This window comes from Chiloscyllium plagiosum, unplaced genomic scaffold, assembly GCF_037043375.1.
Source record: "Chiloscyllium plagiosum isolate Xiang-an unplaced genomic scaffold, Cpla_swu_hap1 HiC_scaffold_17, whole genome shotgun sequence".
Taxonomy (NCBI): domain Eukaryota; kingdom Metazoa; phylum Chordata; class Chondrichthyes; order Orectolobiformes; family Hemiscylliidae; genus Chiloscyllium; species Chiloscyllium plagiosum.
In genome coordinates, this window is record NW_028270155.1 from 4,323,245 (window position 1) to 4,336,903 (window position 13,659).

Consider the following 13,659-nt stretch of genomic DNA (forward strand, 5'->3'; position numbering starts at 1 on the left):
GTTGTTGAGTTTTTGGAACTCTTTGCCACTGAGAAGTTGAGGGGCAGAGTTCTGGTGTTTGTTTAAGGCAGAGGTAGATTATTGATCAGCCGACAAACCAAGGGTGGTGGAGAAATTCAGGAAAGTGAATGTGAGTCATGTCAGATCAGCCATGATCCTATTGAATGGTGAGGCAGGCTTAAGGGGCCAAATAACTTATTCCTATTCCTATTTCTTATGATCTTATGGTTAATACATTGATTATCTATATGGCCACCTTATAAAGCATTTTGGGATGTATTATTTCCAGTACTGGGAATTTATCAGCTTTCAGCTCCATTAATTTCTGCTCGACAGTCGTCTTATTAATGTTAAATGATTTCCAACCCTTATACTCCCTAGCCATTTGGATCTCTTGCTCTTAGAGATGTCTTGTATCTTCTTCAGTTTAAACAGATGCAAGGCAATCATTTAGCTTCTCTGCCATTTCGCTATTTCCCCATGATAAATTTTTCTGACTGTCTGTAAGGACCCATGTTCATTTTAGCCAAATATTTCATTTTCATATACCTTTTATACAGAAATTTTACAGTCTTTCTTTTGTTAGAATGCATTCATATTCTGTTCTTTCCATATCAGTTTCTTCATCCTTCTTTAATGTAGTATAAGAATCTTCCCAATCTTCTGATTTATTCCCCTTTCTTTTAATCTTATACAATTCTTAACTTCATTTGTTAGCCATAGTTGACAGATCATTTTTGACACTTTAAAAGAATGTATAATTGCTGCAAGGCGTACTATCCATTGCCTATGGACAATCATGTCGTTAGTGGGCAAGTTGTTGGAGGGAATTCTGAAGGACAGGATGTACATGTATTTGGAAAGGCACTGACTGATTAGGGATAGTCAACATGGCTTTGTGCGTGGGAAATCATGTCTCACAAACTTGATTGAGTATTTTGAGGAAGTAACAAAGAGGATTGATGAGGGCAGAGCGGTAGATGTGATCTATATGGACTTGACTAAGGCGTTCGACAACGTTCCCCATGGGAGACTGATTAGCAACGTTAGATCTCACAGAATACAGGGAGAACTAGCCATTTGGATACATAACTGGCTCAAAGGTAGAAGACAGAGGATGGTGGTAGAGGGTTGTTTTTCAGACTGGAGGCCTGTGACCAGTGGAGTGCCATAAGAATCGGTGCTGGGTCCTGATTTGGATGTGAGCATAAGAGGTACAGTTAGTAAGTTTGCTGATGATACCAAAATTGGAGGTGTAGTGGACAGCGAAGAGGGTTACCTCAGATTGCAACAGGATCTTGACCAGATGGGCCAATGGGCTGAGAAGTGGCAGATGGAGTTTAATTCAGATAAATGTGAGGTGCTGTATTTTGGCAAAGCAAATCTTAGCAGGACTTATACACTTAATGCTAAGGTCCTAGAGAGTGTTGCTGAACAAAGAGACCTTGGATTGAAGGTTCATAGCTCCTTGAAAGTGGAGTCGCAGGTAGATAGGATAGTGAAGAATGCATTTAGTATGCTTTCTTTTATTGGTCAGAGCATTGAGTATTGGGGTTGGGAGGTCATGTTGCGGCTATACAGGACATTGTTTTGGCCGCTGTTGGAATATTGCATGCAATTCTGGTCTCCTTCCTATCGGAAGGATGTTGTGAAACTTGAAAGGGTTCAGAAAAGATTTACAAGGATGTTGCCAGGGTTGGAGGATTTGAGCTATATGGAGAGGTTGAATAGGTTAGGGCTTTTTTCCATGAATTGTCGGAGGCTGAGAGGTGACCTTATAGAGGTTACTATGGAGAGGGTTATTGACAAGGTCTTTTCCCTGGGGTGGGGAAGTCCAGAACTCGAGGGCAGAGGTGTAGGGTGAGAAAGGAAAGATATAAAAGGGACCTAAGAGGCAACTTTTTCATGTAGAGGGTGGTGCGTGTATGAAATGGGCTGCCTAAGGAAGTGGTGGAGGTGAGGACATTTGCAACACTTAAAAGGCATTTGCATGGGTAAATGAATAGGAAGGGTTTGGAGGGAGAGGGACCGGGTGCTAGCAGGTCGGACTAGATTGAGTTGAGATTTCTGGTCGGCGTGGACAAGGGTCTGTTTCCATGCTAGAAGAAAGCGAGGACTGCAGATGCTGGAGATCAGAGCTGAAAATGTGTTGCTGGAAAAGCGCAGCAGGTCAGGCAGCATCCAAGGAGCAGAAGAATCGACATTTCAGGCATGAGCCCTTCTTCAGGAAGAAGGGCTCTTGCCCAAAACGTCGGTTCTCCTGCTCCTTGGATGCTGCCTGATCTGCTGCGCTTTTTCAGCAACACATTTTCAGCTCTGTTTCCGTGCTGTACATCTCTCTGACTCTGTCTTTTCATGTATTTTCCCAATCTTCCAACATCAATCTCTGCCCCATGTCTTCATATTTTCTTGTTAAAATTGAATATCCTTGCTTCAAATTATACTTCCTCACTTTTAAACATAAGGTAAATTTCGATTTTATTGCGGTCACTCATCCCTAGAGCATTTTTTTTTGAGCAAGATTGAACTAGTTCTGACTAAGTTACAATCGATAAGGTCTAATCTAACTTTTTTGTGTGTGTTCGTAGGTGTATTGGTATCTGGCCTGGTGTAGCATAATCGACATTTTGTTTTTACTCAATGATGCCCAGATCCACTATATCATCGCAAGGTTGTTCCAGGGTCTTTAAGAAGTTGTTATTTGGCTATTATTTCAATAGAAATGCAAATATTATGGTTCATAATGTCAACTTTCAGTTTTATTAAACGTTTGGCAATCAAAATTTCTTTTGGCAAAATGCCAACTAGAAATAAAACTAAATCGTTGATTTGAAAGGGCAATTCATCAGGTAAATTGGAAAAGCATCGCACCTAACTTTTTATTCAGTCTTCCCTCACAACTTTTATTCCAGATTTCTTCAACGATTTGGAAAAGTTAACTTGTCGAGCAGTGTTTTTGAGTTAATGTTGCAGAGCCATGATGTTACAGGTTTCCCAGAGAGATGCTTGTTTTACATCTTTTCAGATTTCATTCTGCATAGAGTGCTGCTGGTGTTGTGCAGGGAGAGAAGGGAAAGGCTGGCCGAGTGGGGGAAGGGTCTGGTCACTGGAATATGAAGGCAGCCATGTTGGCTGCTGACTGAGCGAACGTCACGGAACAGGGGGGAGAGAGAAAGGGAAAGGCCGGAGCGGGACGGCAGAGGCAATCCGCATTCATCCGCTGCTCCAACTCGCTCGGAGAGTGGTGGGCACTGCACAACTGCCATCATGAGTGGGGGTACTCCTTACATCGGTAGTAAAATCAGCCTGATCTCCAAGGCAGAGATCCGATATGAGGGGATTTTGTACACCATCGACACCGAGAACTCGACCGTCGCTTTAGCCAAAGGTAAATGGCGTAGAGCGGAAGGCGCCGGGCCTAGGAACACGGCCCCATCTCATCTGAATAACTCTGGTTTATAATAATCTCTCACATTTCGACATCTTATCGCGAAATTTTGTTTTTAAATTTAAACCTCGAGCAGTTTATCCCTTGTAAAAAAAACTAAAATGGCGGGATTTGTCAACAAGAGCTTCAGTTCCGTCAAGTGTATTTAATTGTATTTCAACCTGAGCTTTAATTTGGCTGTTTTCTTACTGTCTTGGCCAGGGAGGTGGGGAATGTGAATTTTATCTATATATTCTAATTGGATGTGGTAAAGAAAGTGGGGAGTGGTCGTTGGTTTTAAAAACAACCTGCTACCCATATCACCATAAAAATAACTAACATTTCTTTTTAATATTTATTTATATAACTCATCAATTTTAAAATGAATGGCTTCTAAATCAATACGATGTATTCGTCAAATCAGATGCGCTCTTGTTCTCTACAGTTCATTGTCCCAAGGAGCCTCCGTTGTTGTGGCTCTCATCCCCAGTTTAGTGTTTGTAATGTTTATGTTGCAGTCTTCACAAACCAAAGTGTAATACGGACGATTCAATGCGCAAACTTTTAAAATGTTGGTTGCAGTAACTTGCATTTATCTAGTTATAATGAAACAATATCCTAATTGCTATTTTGAAGTTGTAAATCTTCACCATTCAGAATTTCATGTTTTGAGTTTATTTTTGTCTAGTTATTAGAAGGTAACGTGTTATCAATTCCCCCCGCCCCCTTTTTCTTGAAAAATATACCAAAAGAAATTAGATTTTAATTAATCTGTGAAGATGTTGGATTGATTTGAGATGGTAATTTTCTGAGGAAGTGTTTTAGCTAGAAGTATAAAAATGCACTTCAAATGGCATTGATCTGTCTGATTACTTGAATTAAATATGCATCTGTCTTTCTGTTGAGAGGGGTTAGTTCAATAGTGACAGGCTTCCAACAAACTAGAAAATCTAAAACACTTTTCGTTCTGGAACATCTAATAAGGTTTGACTTTTGTTTGTTTTGCCTACAATGATTTTGACAAAACGTGTGCTCTTTAATAAGACTTTGACTATCTAACGTTGCGTTTTTAAGAATTGGAATTTATCTATAATTGGAGTCGGCACCACAACACAATTAATCTAGAACAATTTCATAAATTTGTGGAATATAAAAAGAAAGCGATTCTGTCTGTGGCAGCCCTTTGTTCAAACAGTTTAATAGGTTTCATTTTTCTGTTTGTTCTCTGTAGCCCTGCAGATTTTGTCCATCTAGTTTTCTTTTTAAGGCCATGATGGAATCTGCTTTCTCCATCTTTTCTGGTATTGCATTCCAGATTACACCCTGAATACAACAAAAATAATTCACAGCACTGTTGGTCTTTTGCTAATCTCCTTAAATTTGTCCCCTCCAGTTTTCAACCCCTCTGCTCATGGGAACAATTCCTTTGTACATTGAGTAGATGCATTCAATCAAATCTCTTCACAAAAAGGGAGAACTGCCCCAGTTTCACCAATTTAAACTTGTAACTGATCCCTGGAATGAGAAACTTTGTAGATCTATCTGCACTGATTTCAAAATCTTCCTAAAGTCTGTACTCAGAAAGAAAACATTAATCTCATTCAACTGGTGTATTGTGTACTATCAGTTGAATGAAACAACCTTGCTTCTGTACAATGTATGCTTCTATTAACTGACGTCTGTAAGTGAGACCTGAAGTTGTCCAGGATTTGAATTGATAACATGAGAATCCTCAAAGTTTGTGAGAAGATTTATAGCTCGGGTGCTCGTTGTTGTGGTTCTGTTTGCCGAGCTGGGAATTTGTGTGGCAGACGTTTCGTCCCCTTCTAGGTGACATCCTCAGTGCTTGGGAGCCTCCTGTGAAGCGCTTCTGTGATGTTTCCTCCGGCATTTACAGTGGTTTGAATCTGCCGTTTCCGGTTGTCAGTTCCAGCTGTCTACTGCAGTGGCCGGTATATTGGGTCCAGATCGATGTGCTTATTGATTTGAATCTGTGGATGAATGCCATGCCTCTAGGAATTCCCTGGCTGTTCTCTGTTTGGCTTGTCCTAATAGTAATGTTGTCCCAGTCAAATTCATGTTGCTTGTCATCTGCATGTGTGGCTACTAAGGATAGCTGGTCGTGTCATTTCGTGGCTAGTTGGTGTTCATGGATGCGGATCGTTAGCTGTCTTCCTGTTTGTCCTATGTAGTGTTTTTTGCAGTCCTTGCATGGGATTTTGTACACAACACACACAAAAGAAGTTGCATCAAGACACTTTTCAAAAGGGCCACAACACACTGCAGTACACCAGAACTGCAAAAAGAGGAAGAAGAACACCTGTACAATGTATTCGCCAAAAACGGATACCCCGCGCAATTTCATCAACAGATAGCTAAGAGAAAGACAACAGAACGAGGACATGCCGCAACCCAAAGGACTAGCCACACTACCATACATCAAGAGCATTTCCGAACTGATAGCCAGACTACTGCGACCACTAGGACTCATAACAGCACACAAACCAACAGCCACTCTCAGACAACAACTCACCAGGACGAAGGACCCGATACCCAACATGAGCAAAACTAATGTAGTGTACAAAATACCATGCAAGGACTGCACAAAACACTATGTAGGACAAACAGGAAGACAGCTAACAATCCGCATACATGAACATCAACTAGCCACGAAACGACACGACCAGCTATCCTTAGTAGCCACACACGCAGACAACAAGCAACATGAATTCGACTGGGACAACACTACTATCATAGGGCAAGCCAGACAGAGAACAGCCAGGGAATTCCTAGAGGCATGGCATTCATCCACAAACTCCATCAACAAACACATCGACCTGGACCCAATATACCAACAACTACAGCGGACAGCTGAAACTGACAACCGGAAGCGGCAGGGACAGACCACTATAAACACCGGAGGAAACATCAAAGAAGCGCTTCGCAGGAGGCTCCCAAGCACTGATGATGTCGCCTAGCCAGGGGACGAAACGTTTGCAACAAAAGCTTCCAGCTCGGCGAACAGAACCACAACATTTTGCTATAATGCAATAGTTGTTTCTCTTCAACCTCGCGCTATGGAAAACTTAGCGAGTTTTGAGAAGATTTAGAAACCTGCTAGAAACAATTGTGCTGTACAAGATCAGTAGAACGTTTGTGTTGACCAAACAACATCCACAATTCGTCAATCATGTTATAGCTAATTTGCACTGTGATGAAATGGCGTTATAGCAGAACGTCCACTGTGTCTCAAAATGCACATGTGCCATCAATGCTGCTGTCTGTCATGCCTTGAATCCTACATCTTTTTAAAAACTCTTTTTCAGTGACAAAGTATAGAATCATACATTGAAAGAAAGCCATTTGGACCACCAAGTCCACGCCAACTTTCTGAAGACCATTCCACCCGACCCACCCCCTAACCATATCCCTGTAACCCAGCATTTCCTATTGCTAATCCACCCAGCCTACACATCCCTGGACACTATGGAAAATTTAGCATGGTCAATCCACTTAACCTGCATGTCTTTAGACTGTGGGAGGACACCGGTGTATTTGGAGGAAACACACAAGGAAAACGTGAAAACTCCACACAGTCACCCGAGGATGAAATTAAACCCTGATCCCTGGCGCTGTGAGGCAGCAGTGCTAACCACTGAGCCAACGTGCCACCCATTTTCTTCCGTTTTATCGTCTTGCCCCAACATCATGTATTAACATTCTTTTCTCCCTTGTACTTGCCCAATTAAATGTGTATTAAGGAAACGTGTACCTGCCTTGGAATTGAAGGGCAGAGATTCACGAATTTGATTTGTGACATCAGGTATTTGTCCAATGATTAGAAGCTGAGCAAATGAAGCACATTTTCTGGTGTTATTAGGTGTTCTGATTTAAACATATATAAGATTAACAAGGAGTTTAATGGGCTAGCAGTTGAGGCTTTCTCCCTGCCTGAGTAATCTGGAATGCTGGCATGGACTGAGGAATACAAAGACAATCATTGAAAACTAAAATGAGAAACGATCAGTCTAAGATTGAGAGTCATTCTGCATCTGAATTGTTCCATCCTCAGTGTAATAAACTTTTCAAACGAAGTCCGGAAATTGTGCTACAATGTCACTATCTTCTCCCAAGCCTCTGGCCTATTCCTAAAGTTTGCAATGTTGTATGCTTCTCAATTTGGCAATTGTTTTAACTTTGTTAGTTAGACATGCAATGCATCTTTCTCGTGCAAGTATGAGAATTATTTGAGAGTTTTGAAATCTCCTGAAGTGTCTTTAAATTATCATCTTCTGTTTTATATTTTCCCATGTTTTCGTAGTCCACTGTCAACACTCTGTCACCATCATTTTGGAATTTTACCTTTAAATTTAAAGCATTTAAATTTCTCAACCAAGTTTCTACTTAAATTGAATGTGAAATTATTCGTAGACTTCTGGGCTCCGGTGAGAAGGCCATTCCATCAGATGAGAATGAGGAAATGGGGCCTACATTTTTCGAAACCACAGGGATCCACAATGTTCATCACAATCCCAAATAGAGGTGGGCGTTTTTCAGACAGGAGAAGAGTTGAAAGTGATGGTCCCATGGTCTGTGTAGGGACCCATGCTTTTTGTGAGGTAACGATTTGGCGATGAGTATTGAGGGCAAAATTTCTAAATGTACCAATAGACTAAGCCAGGAAGAATAGTGAATTGTGAGGATGATCCTGAGTGAATTCAGAGAAACGTTGATATGTTGGCCAAATGGGCAGACATACGAGAGATGAATTTCAATGCAGAAAAATGTGAGGTATTGCATTTTAGTAGAAGAAACATTGAGAGACAATAGAGTCGCAACGTAAAAGTTTGAAGGGAGTACAGGAGCAGAAGGAGTTCTAGGTTCAAGTATAGGTGGCCAGGCAAGTTGTACCAGTTGTGGAGAAGGTTTATACTCTTAAAAGAAAGCAAAGAAGTGATGCTACATCTCTACAAATCATTGGTCCAATCACATTTGGAGTGGTGTGTTTCGTTCTGGGTACCTTATTTAAGGAAGGATGTTTAAGCCCTGGAGAGAATGCCAATGAGATTTACGTGACTGGTACCAGGAATGAGGGATTTTAGATACGAGGAAAACTTTGAGAAGTTGAGCTTATTCCCCTTGGAGCAGAGAAGAATTTTGACAGCGTAAAGGAGGATATTCAGTTTCTACTAGTTGGTATGTCAGTGTCTGGACGTCACAATTTCAGAATTGATGAAGAGTCACTGGAACTGAAATCTTAACTCTGCTTTGTGTCCAAAGCTGCTGCCAGACTTGTTGAGTTTCTCCAGCATTTTGTTTTTGTAACATCTGGACAATATCCAGACTGAAAGTGACAAGTAACATTTGCACTACACAAATGCCAGACAGTCTAGTCACTGTTGTTCAGTGGTGTCACCAACGCTGAATCCCTCATGATCAAAATCCTGGGATTACCATTAACTAGAAACTCAACTGGACTTGGCGTGGAGAAAGGACAAGACTGGGAGCTCAACATGCCAGGATTTATAAGTTTCATTGGGGGCAGGGAAGAGTGGAGTGGGCATTGTATAATTGATAAAGGAAACCATCACTGCAGTAATGAGGGTGAATATCTGAGAAAGGTCTTCAAAATGAGGTCTTTTGGGTCAACCTTAGAAATAAAAAAGGGGCAATTACCCTTCTGGTATTATTTGACAGGCCTCCTAACTGTAATAGACAGATATACGTAAATCACAGTAAAAGTAAGAGAAACGAAGTTATAATTAGAATATTACAACGCAGTACAGGACTTTTCGGCCCTCAATGTTGCAGAACCAATCTGAAGCCCAAATTACCAACACTATTCCATTCTTGTCCATATGCCTATCCAGTGACCACTTAAATGCCCTTAAAGCCGGCGAGTCTACTACTGTTGCAGGCACTGCGTTCCATGCCCCTACTACTCTCTGAGTAAAGAAACTATACCTCCCTGACGTCTGTCCTATATCTATCACCCCTCAATTTAAAGCTATGTTCCCTTGTATTAGCTTTCACCCTCCGAGGAAAAAGGCTCTCACTGTCTACCCTGTTTAACACTGGTTATCTGATATGTCTCGATTAAATCACCCCTCAGCCTTTCCTCATAAGATCTTCCTTCCATACCAGGCAACATCCTAGTAAATCTCCTCTGAACCCTTTCCAAAGTTTCCACATCCTTTCGATAATGCAGTGACCGGAACAGTACACGATACTCCAAATGTTGTAGGAGACTTAAGTTTGCTGATATTAATTGAGACTGCCTCGGTCTGAAAGGATGAGATGGGGTGAAATTTTTCAAGTGTGTTCAAAAGAGCTTTTGCTGCCAGTATTTAGGTAATCTGACTAGAGATGGGCCAGTGCTCGGCCTAATCCTGGAGAATGAAGTCAGTTAAGTGGTTGAAGTTTGCAAGTGAGCATTTTAGGGATAGTAACCATAACTTTGTAAGTTTCAAATCATTATGCAAAGGAATAAGGATAGTGTCGAAGTTAAATGTCTAAATTGTGGGAAGGACAATTTCACTATCATTAGACAGGATCCGGTAAAAATAGACTGGGGGCAGCTACTTGCAGGTGAGCCTACATTAGGAAAGTGGGTGTCTATTAAAATTGAGAATTCCTAGCCAGTGTGTTCCTGTGAGTATGAAGGACAAGGGCAGCAAGTCCAGGCAACGCTGGATGTCAAAGGATATTGAGAGTTGGATAAAGAAGAAGAACTATATGCCACATAGGGCACAGTAATAAGGAGAGGACTTTCAAAAGTATAGAGAATGTAAGTGGTTATTTAAAAAGGAAATTTGGACAAGAAGAGGCTACAGTATATCTTTGGCAGTTGGGTTTAAGAAAAACCACGAGATGTATTTATTAATATATTGAGAGTAAGAGAGTTAGCAAGCAAAGAGTGAGACCTATTAGAAACCAAAGTTAAAATTCACAGAATACCAGGTTATAGTCCAACAGGTTTATTTGGAAGCACGAGCTTTTGGAGAGCTGCTCCATCAGGTGGTTCTGGAGTTTTAGATCATAAGACACAGAATTTATAGAAAAAGTTTAGTGTAATGCAACCGAAATTATATATTGAAAAAAATCTGGATTGTTTGTTAAGTCGCTCATCTTTTAGAATGACCGTGGAACCGCCAGCATTCTCTGTACTTATGAAGGGTCTGTCCTGTTTTTACTGTGCTGTACGTGGCACATGGTTTTTCTTCTTTATCACACTTGCAATATCCCTTGACATCCAGGGTTGCTTGGACTTAGTGCCTTTGCCCTTCTTGCTCATAAGGACGTATTGGCTACGAATTCTGAATTTTAATAGACTCCCACCCTCATCATTATTAGAAACCAAAGGGCAAACTGCGCATGGAGCCAGTGGAGGTTTTAAATGAATGTTTTTCATGTATTCACAGAGGAGAAATATTGTAGTTGGGGTGGTAAGATTCGAGAACACCTTAAGGTTGGTGAGTAGGTGTTAGAGGTTTTCGCAGCCGTACAGATGCATAAATCACCAGGGCCTAATGAGATGTATTACAGGCTGCTCTGCGGAGCCAGGGAAAAGACTGGAGGGCCCTGGTAATACTTTGCAGGCCCCAGTCACGAGATGATAAGATATGGAAGATATAGACTGTAGGGAAATAGATGGTGACATCTTGCAAAATGTCCAGTTTACAGAGGAGGAAGTGCTGGATGTCTTGAAACGGTTAAAGGTGGATAAATCCCCAGGTCCTGATCAGGTGTACCCGAGAACTCTGTGGGAAGCTAGAAAAGTGATTGCTGGGCCTCTTGCTGAGATATTTGTATCATCGATAGTCACAGGTGAGGTGCCGGAAGACTGGAGGTTGGCAAACGTGGTGCCACTGTTTAAGAAGGGCGGTAAAGACAAGCCAGGGAACTATAGACCGTGAGCCTGACCTCGGTGGTGGGCAAGTTGTTGGAGGGAATCCTGCAGGACAGGATGTACATGTATTTGGAAAGGCAAGAACTGATTAGGGATAGTCAACATGGCTTTGTGCGTGGGAAATCATGTCTCACAAACTTGATTGAGATTTTTGAGGAGGAGCGGTTCCACCATAGAACACACCAGATGGCCTCCTTCTTTAGAGACCGCAATTTCCCTTCCCACGTGGTTAAAGATGCCCTCCAACGCATCTCATCCACATCCCGCACCTCCGCCCTCAGACCCAACCCCTCCAACCGCAACAAGGCCAGAACGCCCCTGGTGCTCACCTTCCACCCTACCAACCTTCGCATAAACCAAATCATCCACCGACATTTCCGCCACCTCCAAACAGACCCCACCACCAGGGATATATTTCCCTCCCCACCCCTCTCCGCCTTCCGCAAAGACCGTTCCCTCCGTGACTACCTGGTCAGGTCCACGCCCCCCTACGACCCACCCTCCCATCCTGGCACTTTCCCCTGCCACCGCAGGAACTGTAAAACCTGTGCCCACACCTCCTCCCTCACCTCCATCCAAGGCCCTAAAGGAGCCTTCCACATCCATCAAAGTTTTACCTGCACATCCACTAATATCATCTATTGTATCCGTTGCTCCCGATGCGGTCTCCTCTACATTGGGGAGACTGGGCGCCTCCTAGCAGAGCGCGTTAGGGAACATCTCAGAGACACCCGCATCAATCAACCAAATCGCCCAGTGGCTCAACATTTCAACTCCCCCTCCCACTCTGTCGAGGATATGGAGGTCCTGGGCCTCCTCCACCGCCGCTCCCTCACCACCAGACGCCTGGAGGAAGAACGCCTCATCTTCCGCCTCGGAACACTTCAACCCCAGGGCATCAATGTGGATTTCAACAGTTTCCTCATTTCCCCTTCCCCCACCTCATCCTAGTTTCTAATCTCCAGCAACTCGACTTGTCCGGACTTGTCCGACCTGCCCAGCTCCTTTTCCACCTATCCACTCCACCCTCTCTTCCCTGACCTATCACCTTCATCTCCTTCCCCACTGACCTATTGTACTCTATGCTACCCTCTCCCCACCCCCACCCTCCTCTAGCTTATCTCTCCATGCTTCAGGCTCTCTGCCTTTATTCCTGATGAAGGGCTTTTGCCCGAAACGTCGATTTTGCCTGTCCTCGGATGCTGCCTGACTTAATGGGAAGGTCCTAGAGAGTGTTGTTGTACAAAAAGACCTTGGAGTGTCGGTTCAGAGCTCCTTGAAAGTGGAGTCGCAGGTAGATAGGATAGTGAAGAATGCATTTGTCATATTTTCGTTTATTGGTCTGAGTATTGGGGTTGGGAGGTCATGTTGCGGTTGTACAGGACTTTGGTTAGGCCACTGTTGGAATATTGCGTGCAATTCTGGTCTCCATCCTATCGGAAAGATGTTGTGAAACTTGAAAGGGTTCAGAAAAGATTTGCAAGGATGTTGCCAGGGTTGGAGGATTTGAGCTATAGGGAGAGGCTGAACAGGCTGGGGCTGTTTTCCCTGGAGCGCCAGAGGCTGAGGGGTGACCTTATCGAGGTTTACAAAATTATGAGGGGCATGAATAGGATAAATAGACAAAGCCTTTTCCCTTGGGTAGGGGAGTCCAGAACTAGAGGGCATAGGTTTAGGGTGAGAGAGAAAAGATATAACAGAGACCTAAGGGGCAACCTTTTCACGCAGAGGATGGTATGTGAATGGAATGAGCTACCAGAGGATGTGGTGGAGGTTGGTACAATTGCAACATTTAAGAGGCATTTGGATGGGTATATGAATAGGAAGGGTTTGGAGGGATATAGGCTGGGTGCTGGCAGGTGGGACAAGATTGGGTTGGGATATCTGGTCGGCATGGACAGGTTGGACCGAAGGGTCTGTTTCCATGCTGTACATCTCTCTGACTCTATGACTGGAGGACAGCTAATATGGTTCCTTTGTTCGAGAACAGCAGCAGGGATAGACTGGGTAATTACACACCAATTAGTCTGACATGAGTGGTGGGGAAATTATTGGAAGAAATTCTGAAGGACAGGATTAATTAATACTTGGAAAGACAGGAATTGTTCAGGAATAGTCAGCATGGATTTGTTGGAGGGAGATCCTGAGTATCTAATTTGAGGTTTTTAAAAAGGTGACTCAAACTTACTAAGGTTAGTGCAGTTGTTTTGCTTTACATGGACTTCAGGAGGGCTTTTGACAAGGTCTCATCATGGGAAGCTGGTCCGAACATAAGAGCGAATGTGATCCAACATAAGTTAACGAACTGGTTCTAAAATTGATA

The 13,659-nt window shown here is 42.8% G+C and overlaps 1 protein-coding gene across 4 annotated transcripts in view; it reads left to right on the plus strand.

Moving 5' to 3' along the window:
- Positions 1 to 3,143: 3,143 nt before the first annotated feature.
- Positions 3,144 to 13,659, plus strand: part of lsm14ab (LSM14A mRNA processing body assembly factor b) — a 91,646-nt gene continuing 81,130 nt past the window's right edge. For 2 of the 4 annotated variants that reach the window (XM_043706511.2, XM_043706514.2), the window contains exon 1: positions 3,146 to 3,388. In XM_043706511.2, the coding sequence (XP_043562446.1) occupies positions 3,268 to 3,388 (121 nt within the window). In that variant the 5' untranslated portion in view covers positions 3,146 to 3,267. Of the gene's footprint in view, positions 3,389 to 13,659 lie in introns of all 4 variants that reach the window. The other 2 variants (XM_043706512.2, XM_043706513.2) reach the window with 2 other exon arrangements.